The following is a 19037-nucleotide window of genomic DNA, read 5'->3' as shown; positions in this document are numbered from 1 at the left end:
AGTACTGAGATGCCATAAGTTGCTCACCAAAATCAAAGTAAATGGGGTCCTTTTTGTACTTAGATTTGTTGTGCTTGGTGACCTTTCTGATTCACCTCTGATGAGCACCAAACTGGATATGATGTGGCCATTTGGAAAAAATCCTATGCTGAGGAAGCTGAGGGTCAAAATGAGCAGTCCAGCTATTTAAGTATGGCTGAAGGTTATTAGGTCATCACTGAAGTGTAGCAGTTAGCGCAATACTTTTACAGCTCCTGGCATTCAAAGTTGAATCCTGATTCCATTCTGTAAGGAGTCTCTAGATGTCCTTCCTGTGAAATGCATGGGTTTTCTCCTGGTCCCCTGATTTCCTCCCACAATCCAAAGACATACCAGGTAGGCTAATTGGTCATTGTAAATTATCTCATGATTAGGTTAGTGTTAATCTGGTTTAAGGTCAAGGGTTATATGGGAGGCAGGGTTTGAGGGTCGGCACAACATTGTGGGCCGAAGGGCCTGTAATGTGCTGTACTATTCTATGTTCTATGTTTTGTCGGGGGTTGCTGGCAGCATGGCTCAAAGGGCCAGAAGGGCCTTCTCCATGGTGCATCGCTAAAAAAATAAAAATACATACAATTTTCTGTGACATGCTGTCTCGAAAGATTCTGATATTGGAGATCTTCTTTCACTTCATTGACCCCTAACCAAACTGAATGACCAGCTGGTGCAGTTACAGTTTTGGATGGACTGCATCCAGAGGTGTCACCGCTGACATCTTCAAGCATCATACTTGACTCGAGTTCTCACATCCAATTAGTGTCTGTGTTTTGGATTAACCACTCTCTCTAAATTTAAATATATTCCAGATTTTGGAAAAGAAATGAATGTCCTGTGGTGAGTTCGAAATATTTCAGTTAGGATCCTTGATGTCAGCAGAGTCTCTTTAAATAGCAGAGGTAGTACAAGGTTTAGGAACAGCTTCCTTCATGTAGTGTATTTAATATTTCAGTAATGTTAATATTGTAAATATGTTCTTTGAAACATTCTTTGATGTTTACATAATTCATTATGGGTTATTTGTATGAAGTATGTGAATGGCATACATCATAACACGTCTGAGTACCTCACTGAAAGAAGAAATGCTAAGTAGACACAAATCCCAGTTCTTGCGATTTTTTTGGATTAGCATTTTGAAGTTACAAAACAAAACAGTGGCGACAAGGAAATTTTAAAATGAACTCAAGATGACCACTAGTTAAAGTGCAGCACATTAATTTCTTTGAAAAGGGGAGGAGAGAGATGTTCAAGTATAAAAAAGCGCAGCATGTGTTTCTTCAGAAGGAGAGTGAGTTGTTCAAGTTTAGAAAAAAGATAAAAATGGTTGAAATTCTTGGGTTCATAAACATTGAGTACCAGGTCATAATAATAAATAAAAATCGCAGAAACAGCTGGTTACATTGAAAAAAGATAGATGTGTTTGATTGCACAAGAGATAACTGGGTGATATATGCTCAATAAATTGAGCAGTATTTTAAAGCAAATGAAGTAGCCACTGAAAAGCGAGTGCCAGAATTACTGAGTTCAATAGGTAGAAAAGCATATAGCTTGTTTAGAAGTTTAACTCCAAACAAACCAGCTGAAATGAGCTTTGCTGTATCATGAATGTAACGCAGAAAAATTTGGAACCAAAACCACTGCTGATTGCAGAACACTTTGGGATTCATAAACAGAATTAAACCAAAGAAGAATCCATTTCAATTTACGTGGCTGAATTGAAGAAATTTTCTGAGCATTGTCAGTTCAGTGATGGTCTTATTGATGGAGTAAGAGATCGTTCAGTTTGTGGAATCTTACAAGAAAACATTCAAAAATTGCTCCAAAAATACTCCAGCATTGTGGGGCCATGATTAGCTGAGACAACTACAGCTTGATTGGAGATCTATTCATTAATAGTAGGCCATAGCCCCTGCAATAGGGTCAACTGAAAGCAAATTAAGAAAGGTGCTGGATAATGCCACAGCATTGTTCAATGATCGGCCAAAATAATGGGTAAAATAATGTTAATGAACATATCACAGTCAAGTTTTGCACTGCTTATTTCTGATACCATCTGTGATAAAGTAAACAGTGAGCTAGATTGCATGGAGGCAGAAGAAATTATGTCCAAGATTGAGTAGAACCCACGGAGAATGCCAGTAGTCCCAGTACCCAAGAGAATAGGTCCATCAGTATCTGTGATGACTTTAAGGTCACCATCAACCTAGTACTGAAAGTAGATCAAAATTCTCTGCCCAGAATATAGGATATCTTTGGGCAACACTAAAGCAAAGTGGTCAAAGCTGTGGCCTACTTACAGATGGAGGTGGTTGTTTCTCACCATAAACACCCACAAAAGGTGCTATCACTATAATAGAATTCTTTTGGAATCACATGTGCACCTGCACTCTGGCAGAAAGCTATGGAATAGGTGCTATAAGGCTGCTCAGGCACTCAGTTTACCTGGATAACATAATTGTTACAGTTGAGGATGACAAAGAACATCTCCAAAAACTCAGGACAGTGTTTAGATTAGAGGATTATGGGCTCAGATCATGACACGACAAGTATGATTTCTTTAAACCAAACATCACTTATTGTTGTCACGTCATTGACATAAAAATATTACACAAGTATGCTGAGAAAATTCAAGCAATGATGGATCCCTCCAGGTCAAAGGACGTGTCATAGTTGCAGTTATTTTTAGGATTTGTCAATTGCTATAACCTAACTTGAGTACTGTGCTCCGTCCCAGAACTCCTGACTATGGATCAGGAAGAAACGGCAATGTATAAAGCAATGTGAGGTGGCTCACATTGAAGAAAAAAGAAATGGTGACAGCAGACACTGTTTTTGTTCCTCTCCATGCCTTGTGGCACATCAGGTGACAACATTGCTATTTCTTTAGCATTTCTCTGTTTTTTACAAAGCCGAGTTGCTAGCTCGACACGCAACCCAGCACAAGTGGAAAGCAAGCAAGGAGCCAGCCGGATTTGAACCTTGAACCTGGAACCTCTCACCTCAAAGTCTGGCGCAGATGCCACCACACCACCGGCCAGCAGTCGGACACTCTACTCACACATTATGATTCACACCATACAGTGAAGATGCCTGTGCTGCCTCATCTTTTGAGATAGGGCAGTCATGTCACATGTTATGAATGATGGACGTGAACGCCCCATAGCCTTTGCACCACATTTTATTTCTGCTGCAGAGAAAAACGATGCACTGATTGACAGAGGGGCCTTGAGTCTCGTTTGGGGTATAAAAAGTTTCAACTGATACTTGTTTGGGAGAGAACTTACTCTCACTACTGATCATCAACCACTAGTGTCCATTTTCAATCCACAGGAGGGTTTTCCACTAACAGCAGCAGCACAAATGCAGAGATGAGCTCTGTTTTTCTGGAGGGTACAATTACAAGATCAAATTGAAGACAACTAATCATAAAAATACTGATCGATTGCTCCATTTACCCTTTGAATAGGAACTACCCGACAAATTTACAAAAGAGGACACTCCTCTTGATGTATTCTCCCTAATGAAAATCAAAGCTCTCCCGATTATGGCAGAGTTGCAAACGCCAACTAGAAACAACCCTGCACTGTCTTTGGTCTACATGGTGACGCAAAATAGCTCAAGTGTGCAGTAGAAATTCTAGCTCCCCCTATTTTACTAGCATGGGGTGAGCTTGCCCCTGACAGGGGTTGCCTTATCTGGGGATTGAGAGTTGTTGTATCATCCAAGCTGAGAGCTAAAGTGTTGGAGGAGCTACACGCTGGTCATCTAAACGTGGTCAAAATGAAAATATATTGGCTTGCAGCTTTGTCTCGTGGCCTGCATAGATCAGCAGATCAAACGGTTTGCCATGCACTGTTCGGGATGCCAATACATCCGGAAGATGCTAAGAAGTGCCTCTCCATCCTTGGGAATGCACTGCATTGCCCTGGCAGAGGATTCATGTGGATTTTGCGGGGCCATTCATGGTAGTAGTGGATTATCTACAGGTGTTCCCAATAGCCTCTGCTACAGCCTCACACACTGTTGGGAAGAAAAGTCTCTTCTCAAGGACTGGTGTTCCCAAAGACTTGATCAGTGATATTGTGCCACAGTTTGTTGTTTAACAGTTTCAGTCGTTCTTAAAAATGAATGGAATAAGACATATTATATTTGCAGCATGCCACCCAGCTACAAATGGCTTGGTGGAATGATGTGTCCAGAGTCCAAGGAACATACTGTGAGCAATATATGTAGAACACATTACATTGTCACTGAATTGGAAGATTATCAATTTTCTCCCTGCATTTCTCAATGCACACAGTCTACAACCAACAAATCACTAACTATGCTGTTTTTGGGACATCCCTTATGCTGTTTTAAAATTTAAAATTTGAAGTTTTCTGTGCTGTGGATGTCTATATCTATAAAAGCAGGGAAGAGTGTAGTGTATTTAATATTTGAGTAATATTGAAAATATGTTGTTTGAGCATTCATTGTTTGTTTACATTATTCATTATGGGTTCTATATAAGAAGTACATGAATGGCCAACGTCATTACACCACCAGGTCATATGTGAGCGACTTACTAAAAAAAAAGAAAAACTAAGTAAACATGAACCTAGGCTCCCATGCTTTTCTTTCTATTAGTTTCTGGAGTTACAAAACAATACACTCCCCACCTCCACACAGACAATGAAACAACCCCATGAACACTACTTCACTATTTTTTGCTCCTTGTACGACCTGTGAGTGAGGCCTCCTTCAGTCAGAGTTGACCATGGGTATTGAACCGAGTTGTCTAGATACACAGGCTTGGGAAGTATGATATGGAGAGCAAGCTGTTGCCCATGTAGCATGCTCCCCCTCTTCACGCATCTGATGAACCCAAAGGAACAGCAAAGACTTATACAGTTTGGTACCAGAAACATCGCAGGAGTTGCCAGTCAGTATTGGACTCAATATAGGACTGCCTTAGCAACTACCTTCAGATATTTCCCTTGGGGTTTACTTCTGAGCCTTCCTCATGAGTGGGTATAGATGCAAGGCAGCAGAGGTTTGAGATCAGAGTTTACCTTCTCCCAGATGTGCTGCCAACCATGACTGATGAACCCCATCTGCCCTAAGTGACTAGTTTTAAGGCGCCTGTTACCCGCTTTTGCCCCTTTCCTGTCAGTAGAAACTGTTGCATTCGGTTTTCGATTAAGCCTCACGCAAATGCCAGGAGCTGGTCTTGCTTGTCAGAGACTATTTGAAGCGCATGCCATTGGGAGTATTACCAACCCCAGCTATAAGAACTTTGGACTACTTATTTAATATTTCTGTGCTATATATATGTTCCTTTGTATTCATTGCAATTTATATTTTTTTATGTATCGTGCTCTACTAATGTTACAGAACAACAAACTTCACAACATATGTCAGTGATAAACCTCATTCTGATTCTGATTCTGAAGTTGTGCAATGTGCCCCTAATTATTCTGAAACTGACCACTGAAGTTATTGGTTTCATTTTGAAATCCACTTTCTGCCAGGATGTGTATGATACAAAAAGTGACACATCAGGTATGTGCTTGAGGCTGGAAAAATGTCAAGGCATTTGTGCGAATAATTAATAGAATTGCCTGGTCCAGTTTGTAGTGGCAATGATTTCATCAAGAAAGGATTTCCAGCCTGACATGTCTTAGGTTTACAATGATTCATATCTGATTGGTATATTAAAGGCAGGAACTAATCAACCCAATTCATTCTTAGTCTCAATGATAAAAAGAGCATATATTTGATCTTTTGCTGAGATCCCAGTGCAGTGCAGAACGTGACTGCTTCCTGGCAGTTCAATATGTACTTGATCTCATATTTCATTTCATTATGGTTAAGTATACTTAATACACACTGGACAACAAAAATTTTGCTTCCTGAATACCTTGAGGTGTATCTTATGAATTTTGGGCTACTGATCATGAAGATCACCACAAAATTTCCCTATCACGCACCATTTTTTAAATAAACATATGTTTATTATTTCAATTCATAATTCAAGTCAATTACATTGTTGCCTACAATGTAAGCTGGAAAGTTTCCTATCTTGTCCAGGCATGCTTGGGCATGCTTAGGTGGCGTGGCTACTGCATGGCAGGACAGGCTTTAGTAATAATTATTGGGTTCAGGACTGAAAGAACGGAATTTGCTGTCACCAGGCGCAAAAATTCCTAAGAAGGATTTTGATATTTGAGACAGATGCTTCCCAGAATAATTGATGCCAAGATTAAGGAAAGCATTTTTGTTGGTCCACAAATCAAACAGGTCATCAATGACAGGCAATTTGAAGAACTTCTAGTGGGACTGGAGAAAATCACATGGAAGGCATTCAAGGAAGTTGTTGAACTTTTTCTTGGCATCTACAGAGCACCAAACTACATGCAGCTGGTTGAAAGCATGCTTCAAGCATATAAAACCATGAAATGCAACATGTCACTAAAGATTCATTTTCTGCAGTCCCATTTAGACTTCTCCCCTGCAAATCTTGGTGCTGTTAGTGACAAGCATGGTGAAAGGTTTCACCAGGACATTGCAATCATGGAGGAAAGATACCAGGGCAACTGGAATCCATCATTGCTGGCGAATTATTGTTGGACACTTAAGCCTCAGACACTGAGTACAAATGAAAATCATTAACAAAATATTTTTAACTTAGTTGAACTATTGCAAAGCATCAGCACCATTATGCAATTAAACGCATTATATTCAATAAAAGTTAATTTGTTGTTTCTCCAAATTCCTGCGTGATACAAGTAGTCTGAAATTATATTTGTGTTCATCTTCAAGCAGTCTATCATAAACAGAAAACAATTCTGAGGAAGCAACACTTTTAAAAAGATTTGTTGTCCAGTGGTATCAGTTTTGAGAATTTTCCTTTTTTCAGTGCAGATTATAGCACATCTTGAGGATTATTTTTCTTTGCATTTGTTCTACTGCACTTTCGTTATACTTAACCATGGCAAAATATGTACTATTCGAGGTAGTCAGTATGGATGACCGTCTCCGTCCCTTTCGTTACAGGAACATGGAAAAATTCGGGTTATTTTTAATGTCGGAACAGATGACATCACCATTGAAGAATCAAGTGGTATTGTAAATGATGGAAAATACCATATAGTACGATTTACACGGAGCGGTGGTAACGCCACTCTACAGGTGGACAACTGGCCAATCATTGAACGTTATCCATCAGGTATGTGTTCAAAAGCAATACAAATAGATGTGCATCATATACCATTATCTGTGAGCAAGTTTTGTACAAAATTGATGAAACAATAGTTTACCAAGCCATATGTTTACCAGGAGATCCAACTCAACATCAAGAGAATATCGGCCTTATTAAGTTTGTTAGGTTCAGAAGTCTACTTAGTTAACAAACAATAAAGGGTATAATTCGAAAATGACTGTAATAAACAGAGGAGTTTCACTTTATGCTGGAAAATAAAACAATTTCCAGTAGTTTTTTAAAATAATCAAACTATTAATGAATTGGATGGCACAATGATATGATGCTAAATGTCAATTCCATTAAATCAACATTGTGACAGTTTGAAGGGTTTTGACAAAAGCTGTGTGAAGAAATAAGAGGAAATATCCTTCACTGGTTCATGATAAACTACTCCGCAAAATGTATGATTAACTCTGTTGCAGCAAGTAGCCATAATCTGATGTAAGGATTGAGGCGTTCTGTTTTATTGTATTTAGGAAAATTAATGAGGTTATAGATTGTTTTATGTTATTTAAAAACAAAGATTTAACTAGTATTAGATATTCCAACTCTGAGAAAATAAATGCCAGTTATCTATCTATGCCTCTCATGATCTGATTAAACTTTTATCAAGTCTCCCCTCAGTATTGACCAAAGACAGCTTACAAACTCAGAAACTTCTAAGGTTTTGGAAGGATCAGTAGCTCAGCGGATTGTTTGGTTGTTGTAAGGTTGGTGAATTCGATGGTATTGAGGTCAGTGCTGTAATGGGAAGAGGTGCTGATGGTCTTACGCAAGTGCTGGTTTGTAATTACAGTAATGTGAACCGATCAAAGGAATATACTTGGTGCCAAACCAATATCTGATCGAGAAGTTTCCTTTTAATTTGTGCTATTATTGAGATCACAGGACTTTCTGTGACACCATTGCAAACAAGTTTGGATTTCCAACTTGGTATGATTTAACACTAGCATGATTTCATTCCACTCAAAGACATAAAACACCAGTTTACAATTTTTCGGCCTACTTTCATGCCGTTATGACCAAAACCAAAACAATATATATTTTTTAAAGAAAGCCATGTTTAAAAAATTGCAAGCTATTGATGTGCATGTTGGAATTAAAGTATAATATCTGATAAACATATTAGAGAATAAATTATGTATCCTTAATATGTTGCTGCAGGCTTATGTATTGTCTCATGACCTACATACATGCTCTAGCAGCTAGCATGTTATCTCTCAGTTGTTTTGAGGGTTAAATTCATTCTTATCAGATTACAGAATTTTAGAGAGAACTAAAGCTAATTATTTGAACCAAATCAGATTGAACACATACTAAAGTAAAATGCTGCAGATGCTGAAAATATGAAATGGAAGTAGAACATTTTTGGCACGTCTGTGCAGAGAAAAATTAATAAATGAACATTGATCTGAAGCATTTACTTTATGGTTTTAATATACAGAGGCAGAGAAACTTTCTGAGCTAGATTAATAAATTTCAATAACTGAAGGATGTAGTCAGTCACATTAAGTACAGTGAATACATATGATTGATTTGAGATATTCGTTAATAAGGTTGAAAATTCAGATCACTGATATTAGCTGAGGTATCCCTGGCAACAGTAAAATTCAGCTGTGTTCTAGGTCATCATATTTCAGTGTTAAATACACAATGTGGATGTATAAACCTGTATTGTGTTGTTCAATATTTTGCCATAGTCAGTACCTCTGTTCACATATGATCTTGGCCAATTTGCTAGAGATTGGTTAACTTAATCATACTCCTATTCAATTTCATTCAGCAAAAAAACATAATTAAACATGAACACATATAGAACCGTAGGTAGTGATCTGTTTTAAAAATGTCATCTCACACAATGGGTTACAAAACTTCATTTTAGCCAGTGTTCTGGGCTGTAACATATCAAGCCTATCTGCAGAAATGAAAGCATCCCTACTATATTTCTGGATAATAGTCAAATCAAAGAGTCTATGAGAAATGTTAGCCCTAAATAGAAACAGAGAATGAGGAATGTTTCAGTCTTAAATCAGTTATACACAATAAAGTGGTGGGAGATGGATTTCGCAGAAGTTTACCGTACCCATTTAATTATCTGAAACTGTAAATGTTATCTTTTCCTCACGTGTTATATAATTTATTTTGACATGAACATTAATTCTATGAAAGGGAAGTAGCCTACTGTATAAAATTCAATCTTCATTTTTGCCCCAGGTATGAGAATGAATTAATTGCTTTAACATGTAAAATACAAATAAATTCACCTTGAGTGGAAAAAAGTATGGCAGGACGGCTGCAATTGCTTTGTTTTCTTGGAAAAGGGGTTTTAAACTTGTTCTGTGAACTACTTAAAATATTGAAGTCAGAAGAGAATTCCAGAAAATCCTTGTTTGACTAATAATGCAAGTGTATAAACCATTAAGTTATTTAATAATAGTTAGGTTAGAGATTTTGTACAAGATTAGAGTAGTTACTGTCATACAGTTAACTATATATACTGTAAAAGCTCCATCAGCTTATCTGATAATAGGTTTCCAGAGCTTTCATCTATGTTGGTTGCTTAGATGTTCCAGCAAAAGAGAAACAAAGCAGCCAAATTCATGTCATGCAGCAGTCAGTTTGTTGAGTTTCTTGAGTATACCTGCATGTTCAATGATAAAGGGGACATGAATGGCATTACTGAGTTCTGAGAACATTACTAATGATGCATGCATAGAAAACATAACCACCATCTCCCAAGCAGAGCATTGTTGGCAGATAAAGAGTAATTTGATTTCAAGCTTTGAAAGATGACTGCCGTTGCATTAAATAATTGCTTTCAAGTTAATATTGATCATTTCAGATGTAAATTGTAATTATGTATGTTGTTATTTCTTGGCACCAAATAACTTAAGATTATTTTTCATGGTTCTGAAAAGAAATAAAGGCAATGTCATGGACAGGCATGAAAAATAATTTATATTCTACTGACTCAGTAAACAACTGTAAATAGTGAAATTGTAAGTCAGCCAAAAACAAATTCAGTTTACTCTATTTAAAACACAATTTCTCATTTTCTTTTTATTGCTTAGCTAATTAGAAAAACATACATTTCTAATAACAGATGTTTCTATGGTGTTGCTGGGGTTAGATTGAAAGAATTGCAAGAAGGTAATAAATATATAAGCTGGGGTAAAGTCCTTTTAAGGATATTAAGCAACAGAGGTAAGTCCTGACCAAAGGAACTGCAATGATGAAAAAGCACATACAAGAATCCAAGTTAAATTTGGCTGTCCTGTAGTGTAGAGCAGAGCTACTAGGACTTGATGTTTCAATCCCTATGGTAAGTTGGCACCCTCAATGTTGGCAGTGGGTTTGGAGTGGTGACAAGGAGGGAGGGTAGGTACATCATCGGGGTCATCAGGTGGGCATCCTCCTTCTTTGATGTTTCGTTGATAAGCCCATGACGTCTCCAGAAGGCTCGATGGTGCTACCTGGCATCCCAGATACACCCCCCTCAGTTCCATACCCTCCTGTCTTCATCTCGCAGCCCAGTTGTTGTCTTTCCTTTTAATCCAAATCTAATTGCTGCTTTCTTCTGCTGCATTTGACAAGGACTTGATTGCTTGTTGGAGGGAGTGACCCCTCACCCCCATCTTCTTCAATAGACTGGTTGTAGATGTAGCAACGAATCCCCTGCATCCCACATCTACAGGGAAAATCTTGGTCTTCCAGCCATTCTGGGCAGCTTCAGTTGCCAGTTTAGAGTACTTGGTCTTTTTCCTCTCATAAGCTTATTATTAAATTTAATTAGGTTAATATGTGTGGAATCTCTTGTTTGTTTCTGCAGTCTACCACATGCTTATGGATTGTACCTCAGCCATTCATCTGATGGAAACTTGAATACAGAAAAGTGTACAGATGCTCTTTGCCTCCCTGAAGTCCCTAGAGTTATCTAATCACACATGTAGAAATCTAGATTAGTGTAGACAATGATCTTGATGCTTAATTCAAGCATTTTCCAAAGATGGTTGGCCCTCAAGCATAGTTTGCAGTGATCAGGCCACTGTGCAAAGGAAAGATGAGAGAAAGCTCTTTTTTAGAGCTCAAAATGTGTAGGAGAGCTTGGGGTCCTAATTATAAAACTGTTTCCTTCCTCCTGATTTTCTTACCTCCAGCCATTGTACTTTACCTCTACTGAACTTGAGATCTTCTGATATCATTCTAAAAGATAAACGAGAAATCTTCTCCTTCTGTATGAAAGATGTATTGGCTTTATGGGCATGACCAATTTGCCTAGCATACTGGTAAAGTGCAGAAGAAACTAAAAGGGTTCTTGTCATCATTTCAGCTCTGCGATTCTCTCTCACGTCTGAGTTCACACCCAGACCGAGGCGGCAGTCTCTGATTCTGGCAGTGTTAAGCAGAGTGCAAGTTTCAAGAGCAGTGTGGAGCAGAGAACGTCTGCAACCCTGTTCTCTTGCATGACCCTGCCAACTGCTGGTTGGAAGAAAACATTGATAAACTTTTTTTTATTTTTAGGAAATGCAGTGTGGATTAGGTCCTTCCAGTTCAATGAGCCACACTGCCCAGTAACCCACCTGTTTAACCTTAGCCTAATTACAGGGTGATTTACAATGACCAGTTAACCTACTAACTAGTACATCTTTGGACTGAGAAGGGAAACCAAAGAACCCAGAGGAGACGTACCTGTATCCAGAACATTCTTACAACAGACACTGGAACTGGACTGGACATAGAACTCCGACACTCCAAGCTGTAATTGTGTCACACTAACTCCTACACTACCATGGCACCCCAATTGACCATGTGTTCTGATCTGTGAATTGTCAGTTTAACAAAGAAGATACAAGAAATGAAATGGAAGAATGTAAAATTCAATTTTCAGTTTTTAAATATTTCATATTAATACTTCCTCATTGAATGATAAGTGCATTGAAAATTTATTTCTTTTAATAACAAAATATACAAATAGTGGTCAGTCAAGACTTTGGGAAGCTTAGACTAGTCCTAACCTAGGCATGTTACTGATTAAATGCATATGTATAGAAATATTTTCCAGTTCCCAAGCCATGCATATGATGTAATAATGAAGCACAGCACTTCCTTATAGATCCTAACACTGGAAATTCATTATTGAGTCTTGCATTATGTTAATCCATTCTGAAGTATTCATACAGGCTGTGATACTTTGTTGATAGAAATTTAGGTGACAAAACAACTTTGATTTTGAATATTGTGTTTTCTCTGAGTGATGTACTATGTCAGGAATAAAATGTATGGACCTTCTTTCTGGAAGACTTGTGTGCAGAAATAAAGGCCATGTGATGCAGTAATGATGAATGCTATCAGCCAATAGCAAGATTCAGTGCACATGAAAAGAAATTATCTTCCTTCTTCATCAATATAATCAATATGTTTCAGAAATCAGTGATCATTTTGAGCACATTTTGTCATCATCTTCCATTTCTTTTGTGCTATTCAAGTAACAGTCACGCAAAGGCCATTTAAGTGGTTAGCTAGTCTTGTTTTAGGTCAGTGATTTCATAGAATCAGGTCTATTAGATTTTATGCTCCAGAAACCTGTATGTTAGCTCTAACAACTAATGTAAATTTGTTTGACATTTTTATGATTTTGGATATGGTAGTATTGTATAAAATACCATGAAATATTGTAGAAAGCATGTTTATGCCTCCAGCTGTATTGCCACATGTCTCATTCATTTTGTAAAGTGGTGCCTGTAATGCTGAGAATGCTAGTGCTTTACTGATCAACACTTTTGTAGGAAGGACTGTCTTAGGGATAAAATATCATTGGCACTCTCTGCAAAAGCAGATAAATAGTAAACCAATCTAAATATTAGCAGTTTAAATTCCTTTACTACACATCTCGCCATTGGCATTGGCACAAGGAAAATATGTGATCTGCTGCTTCAGTGCTCTGCTTCAAATTAAGTCAGAAAACATCCGTATATTTCATCTGGAATGCATGAAAATACAATTTTCCAATTGTCTCATGCAATTATTCTTTTATTTTCTAAATTACTTTTATTGTATTTGAGCCAGAACTATTGAAATTTAAATGTCCTAGTCTCATATAATTTTTGAGTACAGTCACTACCTGTGTTTCAGGATACAATGGCTAGAATGTACAGTCAGCAGCCGTACGGTGCAAAAACTGGAGACTTTTAATCAAGCCTCTGTTAAAATAACAGTCACAGGATTTTTCATATTTGCCATGAGAAAATGCAATACTGGAATGTATTATTAAAGTATGTTCTAAGTATTATAACATAAACTAACCTTAGAAGTTGACGCCAAAGAAATCTAAACCCCATTTCTTTAATCTATGCAATGTCAAATATTTGGGTAACTTTCAAATATGCAATGGTCAACTTAATTGTGGCAAAGCACTTTGTACACCTGATCCAATAGAACTGAGCTATTCTATTATCTGCTGCATGTTTCTTGACAATTTGAAATTAACCATTGCAGTTCAATAAATTCTTTTTTTTTTATTTTATTTTTATTTGGATAAGGAGTTCACAATTATCATGTACTTTTTTCACACATATAACCTTTTCCATTTTTTATCTGTATAAAACTACAATTATTTATACATTCTTAAGTACACATTGAGATGATATAAAAGCAAAATAAACATTTAAATAGATAATTATGTACTGTGGTAAATCTAACCTATTAGGCTAAGTAATGAAATTAGTTGTTAAGAAAAATGGTAATAAATGGCAGTTCAATAAATTCTTAAAGGAAGAACGCAATTTGTCATTTTCACACCATCAAAATCTCCATAACTTTCTGATCATCAATTAAATTTTTTATATACCAGCAGAATATTTGGCTCTCTGAAAATTGTCTAGTTCTGGAGAATATGTTGCTGAGTTGAACTTATTTTTCATATTTTACTCTTTTTTTGGCGTGTGCCTGAGTGCGTTCAAGTCTGTGCGTGTGTCTGTGCATGCATCCATGATGATGTCTTTTTCATGGCTTTTTTTACAAGGCACAGAGCGAGAAAGAAACTGTTTGGAGAGCCACTCCTCACACAGACATTTTCGCAGTATTTTTCCCTTTTCTTATTTTACAAGGTCGAGTTGCGATCTCGACACTCAACCTGGCACGGATGGAAAGCATACTCGGGAGCGGACCCGACTGGTTTCAAACCCGGGAACCTCCGTTCCCGGGTCCGGCACCGATGTCATTGTGCCACCAGCCGGCCCGAGTTAAACTTATTTCAATTGTTATTTTTCATTTATAATGTATAAAGTCCTATTTCTCTAAAGCTTTCGTGACAGTTCCTGTTGAAAGTTTGTCCATAAGACAAAGGAGCAGAAGTAGGCCATTCAGCCCATCGAGTCTGCTCTGCGATTTTATCATGAGCTGATCCATTTTCTCCTATTTAGTCCCACTTCCCCGCCTTCTCACCATAACCTTTGATGCCCTGGCTACTCAGATACCTATCAATCTCTGCCTTAAATATACCCAATGACTTGGCCTCCACTGCTGCCCGTGGCAACAAATTGTCATTGTTGTCTTTTCACAGTTGGCTTTCTTATTTTTCCCAGATATCACCCCTATTCAGAAGAAGAGAAGGAAGATATTTATTTGGAAATTAAACTCCCTGAGAGGAATAATAGTAAACTAATCTTAAAATACCAGAGAGCAATAATAATAAATTAATCCCACTCTTTTAACAAAGGCACTATGTGTAATTGATTAATCCATCACAAATATTGCAAATTCTATTTAAATTAAAAGACAACCTTGAAATTTTGGGGTTGCGCTTCAGTAGATGCTGTGAAGATTTGTTCGGCCCCATATCAATCAAACCAATGCAGAAGATTCATTTTTGAGTACAATTGAGATCATATCTGCTTTTAAAAATATTTTGCAGGTTCCCAGCCCTACATACAGCCCTAAGATTGGATTCAGACTGAAATAATCTTTATTGTGGATTTACAATAACTATGTTTGTTTGCAGAGCTTAAGGAATTGCCCTAAATTAAGCTGCTTTTTTAAAGTGTAAAGAAACTAACAAGCAGCTTAAAAAAAGGAATTGCATACAGTACAAAATTGTAACAAGTAAATCTAACTTTATTAGGTTTTTACAGTTTTAAATTATATAAAAACAAGTTTTTCACATACGGAGGACCAGACACTGACATCATGAATCCATATGAATCCATTTCTGGATGAATGAATCTGACCGCATAAATGTACCTCCCATAAACATATAATATTTTTAAATGCTTACTAAACCATTGTCTAGTTACACCAGACTTTGTGAGATTTTAAATTTCCTATTGGACATCCAATAGGAAATATAGTTCTCAAAACTAGTATGTTTTTTGCCCTGAAGCAAAAACTCATGGCCAAATGTGGTCCTGAAAATGAAAGAAGAAAAGCTGGGAATTTTTTTTTAGCAAGTATGAAACAGGACAATCTAGTGTTACTTTGTATTCACTTGCATTTAGCCAGTATCAATGTTATTTTTGATATATGTATACACTGCATAAATAAAACTCGCCATCTAAAGACTGAAATGAAGGAGGATAGTAATGCTTGTGTATTTGTGCCATTCAGTCATTATTTACAAGATCTGTTTACATATCTGACCAATAGCAAAAAATAAAATGTATGATCATTAAATTGTGCAATTTGTAATTGATTATTCTTGGATAATAAAATGACTCACAGGCACAAATATACAAATTCAAATGCCACTCTTCAGTGCAGTGAAGAAGACTGAAGTACTTGCTTTGCCACAGGCTCATTCAGTTAGCTGAGTTGTGACATGTAACAGATTTTATCTTCTGAATGCCATTTTCCATCAAATCTGATGCCTATGGCTTTGAGCTTGCAAGCTCTCATCTAAACAATACCTCCCTTCTATTGTTCCAGTTGGTTGACTTCAAACCATACATAATTCTCAGGGAATGTGATGACACTTCCCTACCCTGCACAGTTTGATGGAAGTGACAGATGGTGTGGTCATACTTGCTCAGAACTGTGGCATATCATCTATGAATAGCTGCAGTTTAGTTCTGTATTTATCCTTACAATAAAGTTATTTGAAATAAATAGTGAAGTGAATTGAATGTCCAGTTGAATAGCGAAATGTGGATCTTTTTTTTTACCATCAAATGCTGTCAAATTAGAATTGTAGTACAGTACATGTACAGTTTGAAAGGTGTATCAAAAATGACATTACAGATCAGTTATCATAGAACTATGATTATAGGTGAAGAGAAGAGAGGCAATCCAGTACTACAATTATAAACTGAATGTTGCAACAGTATAAATTTACTTAATCATACAGAAGAAAGTAATAGTTTCTGACTATGTGCCTATGTGCAATGTGTTGCTGATCAGAATAAACATTTATGCATGCAATTTTGTTGACTGATGCTGTTGGTTCCCAATGGAAGCACTGCTATTTGGTCTTCGAAATTGAGCTCGGTCTCAAATTGTTTGCTCATGTTGAGTTGAACTCTAAAGTTCTGGACATAGCTTTCCACTGATGAGGATTGCAGAGTTCCCAAAGGGAAAATGATTAACTTATTCATTTTGCTTTATATTATTCATACTTATTTGTGTTTTTAATAAATAACTTTAAACTTTTTCATTATTCATTTCATTTCAATTTATTTTAAAATGTTTCAGAATGGCAGCATTCTGAAGATTGTCCTTCAGCTTTTGGATGAGGTAATGGGAGAATTTGGGCGGTGATTCTGTATGGCTGATGAGGCTAGCAAGTTCTGGCTGAACTGCTTGCAAAAGGTTCAGTTCAAATAGGGAGTATAGGTCAAAATATTTGTGATGTAGCAAGTGAGAGATTTTCTGACATTTACATTAATTCATTACAGTTTGTGGGGGGGGGGAAGGAAAGGATTGTTGTGAAAGCAGAGAGCTCCTGAAGTTCGGACCTGGACACTATGGAAATTTACATTTGTCATTCTTCATTAGTTGCATTTTGCTGCAGTTTAGTAAATATATAACCAAAACAGAAATTATGAGGGACCCTTCATTCTCTACTCCCTCTACCTCAATCTTCCTTCATGAAAATCAATCTTATACTTTTGTAAACAATGATCAAACAGGCAAAATGTAAAATATTAAAATTTTAAATTGTTTTAAACTAAGAATGGCAGGTCTCAAGACAGATAGCACATTCTTGTCAACTCCAGAGTTAAAAAGATTTAAAAATACACGTGGACTAAGATGTTAACTGTCCTGTGCTATCACCATCTTAAATTCCAACAGAATAGCCTTAAATGTTATGACATTATGACTTCAGAACAATCTTTAATCATAAGTTTTCATTCAAACTCCTTGAATGTCTTTAAAATGTCAATATTGAAGAATTGACAGGAAGCTTCTCAGTATATTGAAACAGAACCATAGAAGCTATATGAGGTGATTTATGATAATGAACCCACCCTGCTGTCATTTTAGATGTTCAAGATGGTTACAATTCACTCATATTTTATAGAACAAACAAATTAATAAATGAAATCATAAAGACAAGAGATTCTGCAGATGCTGGAAATCCAAAGCAACATACACAAAATGTTTGGGGAAATGTGCCTCAGGGATCTGTTCTAGGACCCTTGCTCTTTGTGATTTTTATACATGACCTGGATGAGGAAATGGAGGGATGGTTTAGTAAGTTTGCTGATGACACAGAGGTTGGAGGTGTTGTGGATAGTGTGGAGGGCTGTCAGAGGTTACTGCGGGACATTGATGGAGTGTAAAACTAGGCCGAGAAGTGGCAGATGGAGTTCAACCCAGATAGGTGTGAGGTGGTTCATTTTGGTAGGTCAGATATGATGGCAGAATATAGTATTAATGGTAAGACTCTTGGCAGTGTGGATGATCAGAGGGATCTTGGGCTCTGAGTCCATGGGACGCTCAAAGTAACTGCGCAGTTTGACTCTGTGGTTAAGAAGGCGTACAGCGTATTGGCCTTCATCAATCGTGGAATTGAATTTAGGAGCTGAGAGGTAATGTTGCAGCTATATAGGATCCTGGTCAGACCCCACTTGGAGTACTGTGGTCAGTTCTGGTCGCCTCACTACAGGAAGGATGTGGAAGCCATAGAAAGGGTGCAGAGGAGATTTACAAGGATGTTCCCTGGATTGGGGAGAATGCCTTATGAGAATAGGTTGAGTGAATTTGGCCTTTTCTCCTTGGAGCGACGGAGGATGAGAAGTGACCCGTTAGAGGTATATTAGATGATGAGAGGCATTGATCGTTTGGATAGTCAGAGGCTTTTTCCCAGGGCTGAAATGGTTGCCACAAGAGGACACAGGTTTAATGTGCTGGGGAGTAGGTACAGAGGAGATGTCAGGGGTAAGTTTTTTACGCAGAGAGTAGTGAGTGCATGGAATGGGTTGCCGGCAATGGTCGTGGAGGTGGATACGATTGGGTCTTTTAAGAAACTTTTGGATAGGTACATGGAGCTTAGAAAATTAGAGGGCTATGGGTAAGCCTAGTAATTTCTAAGGTAGGGACATGTTTGGCACAACTTTATGGGTCGAAGGGCCTGTATTGTGCTGTAGGTTTTCTATGTTTCCAACTCAGCAGGTCAGGCAGCATCCACGGAAATGAATAAGCTGACCACATTTTGGGCCGAGACACTTATTATTGCTCCACGGTATCTCAGTGAAATTGTTAAGCTATGTTTTCATGATAATAAATAATAAGTCTGAGGATTACATTTTCATATACTTGATAGGGT

At 37.4% G+C, this 19037-nt stretch overlaps 1 protein-coding gene across 22 annotated transcripts in view; it reads left to right on the top strand.

Moving 5' to 3' along the window:
- Positions 1-19037, top strand: part of nrxn1a (neurexin 1a) — a 1799241-nt gene that overhangs the window by 1627090 nt on the left and 153114 nt on the right. For all 22 annotated transcript variants that reach the window (XM_063055858.1, XM_063055840.1, XM_063055854.1 and 19 more), the window contains one exon: positions 7072-7243. In XM_063055858.1, coding sequence (XP_062911928.1) covers positions 7072-7243 — 172 coding nt within the window. The remainder of the gene's footprint in view (positions 1-7071; positions 7244-19037) is intronic.

This window comes from Mobula hypostoma, chromosome 8 (genome assembly GCF_963921235.1).
Source record: "Mobula hypostoma chromosome 8, sMobHyp1.1, whole genome shotgun sequence".
Classification (NCBI taxonomy): Eukaryota; Metazoa; Chordata; class Chondrichthyes; order Myliobatiformes; family Myliobatidae; genus Mobula; species Mobula hypostoma.
Note: the sequence above shows the minus strand (reverse complement) of the source record. Positions and strands in the feature narration are given on the sequence as shown.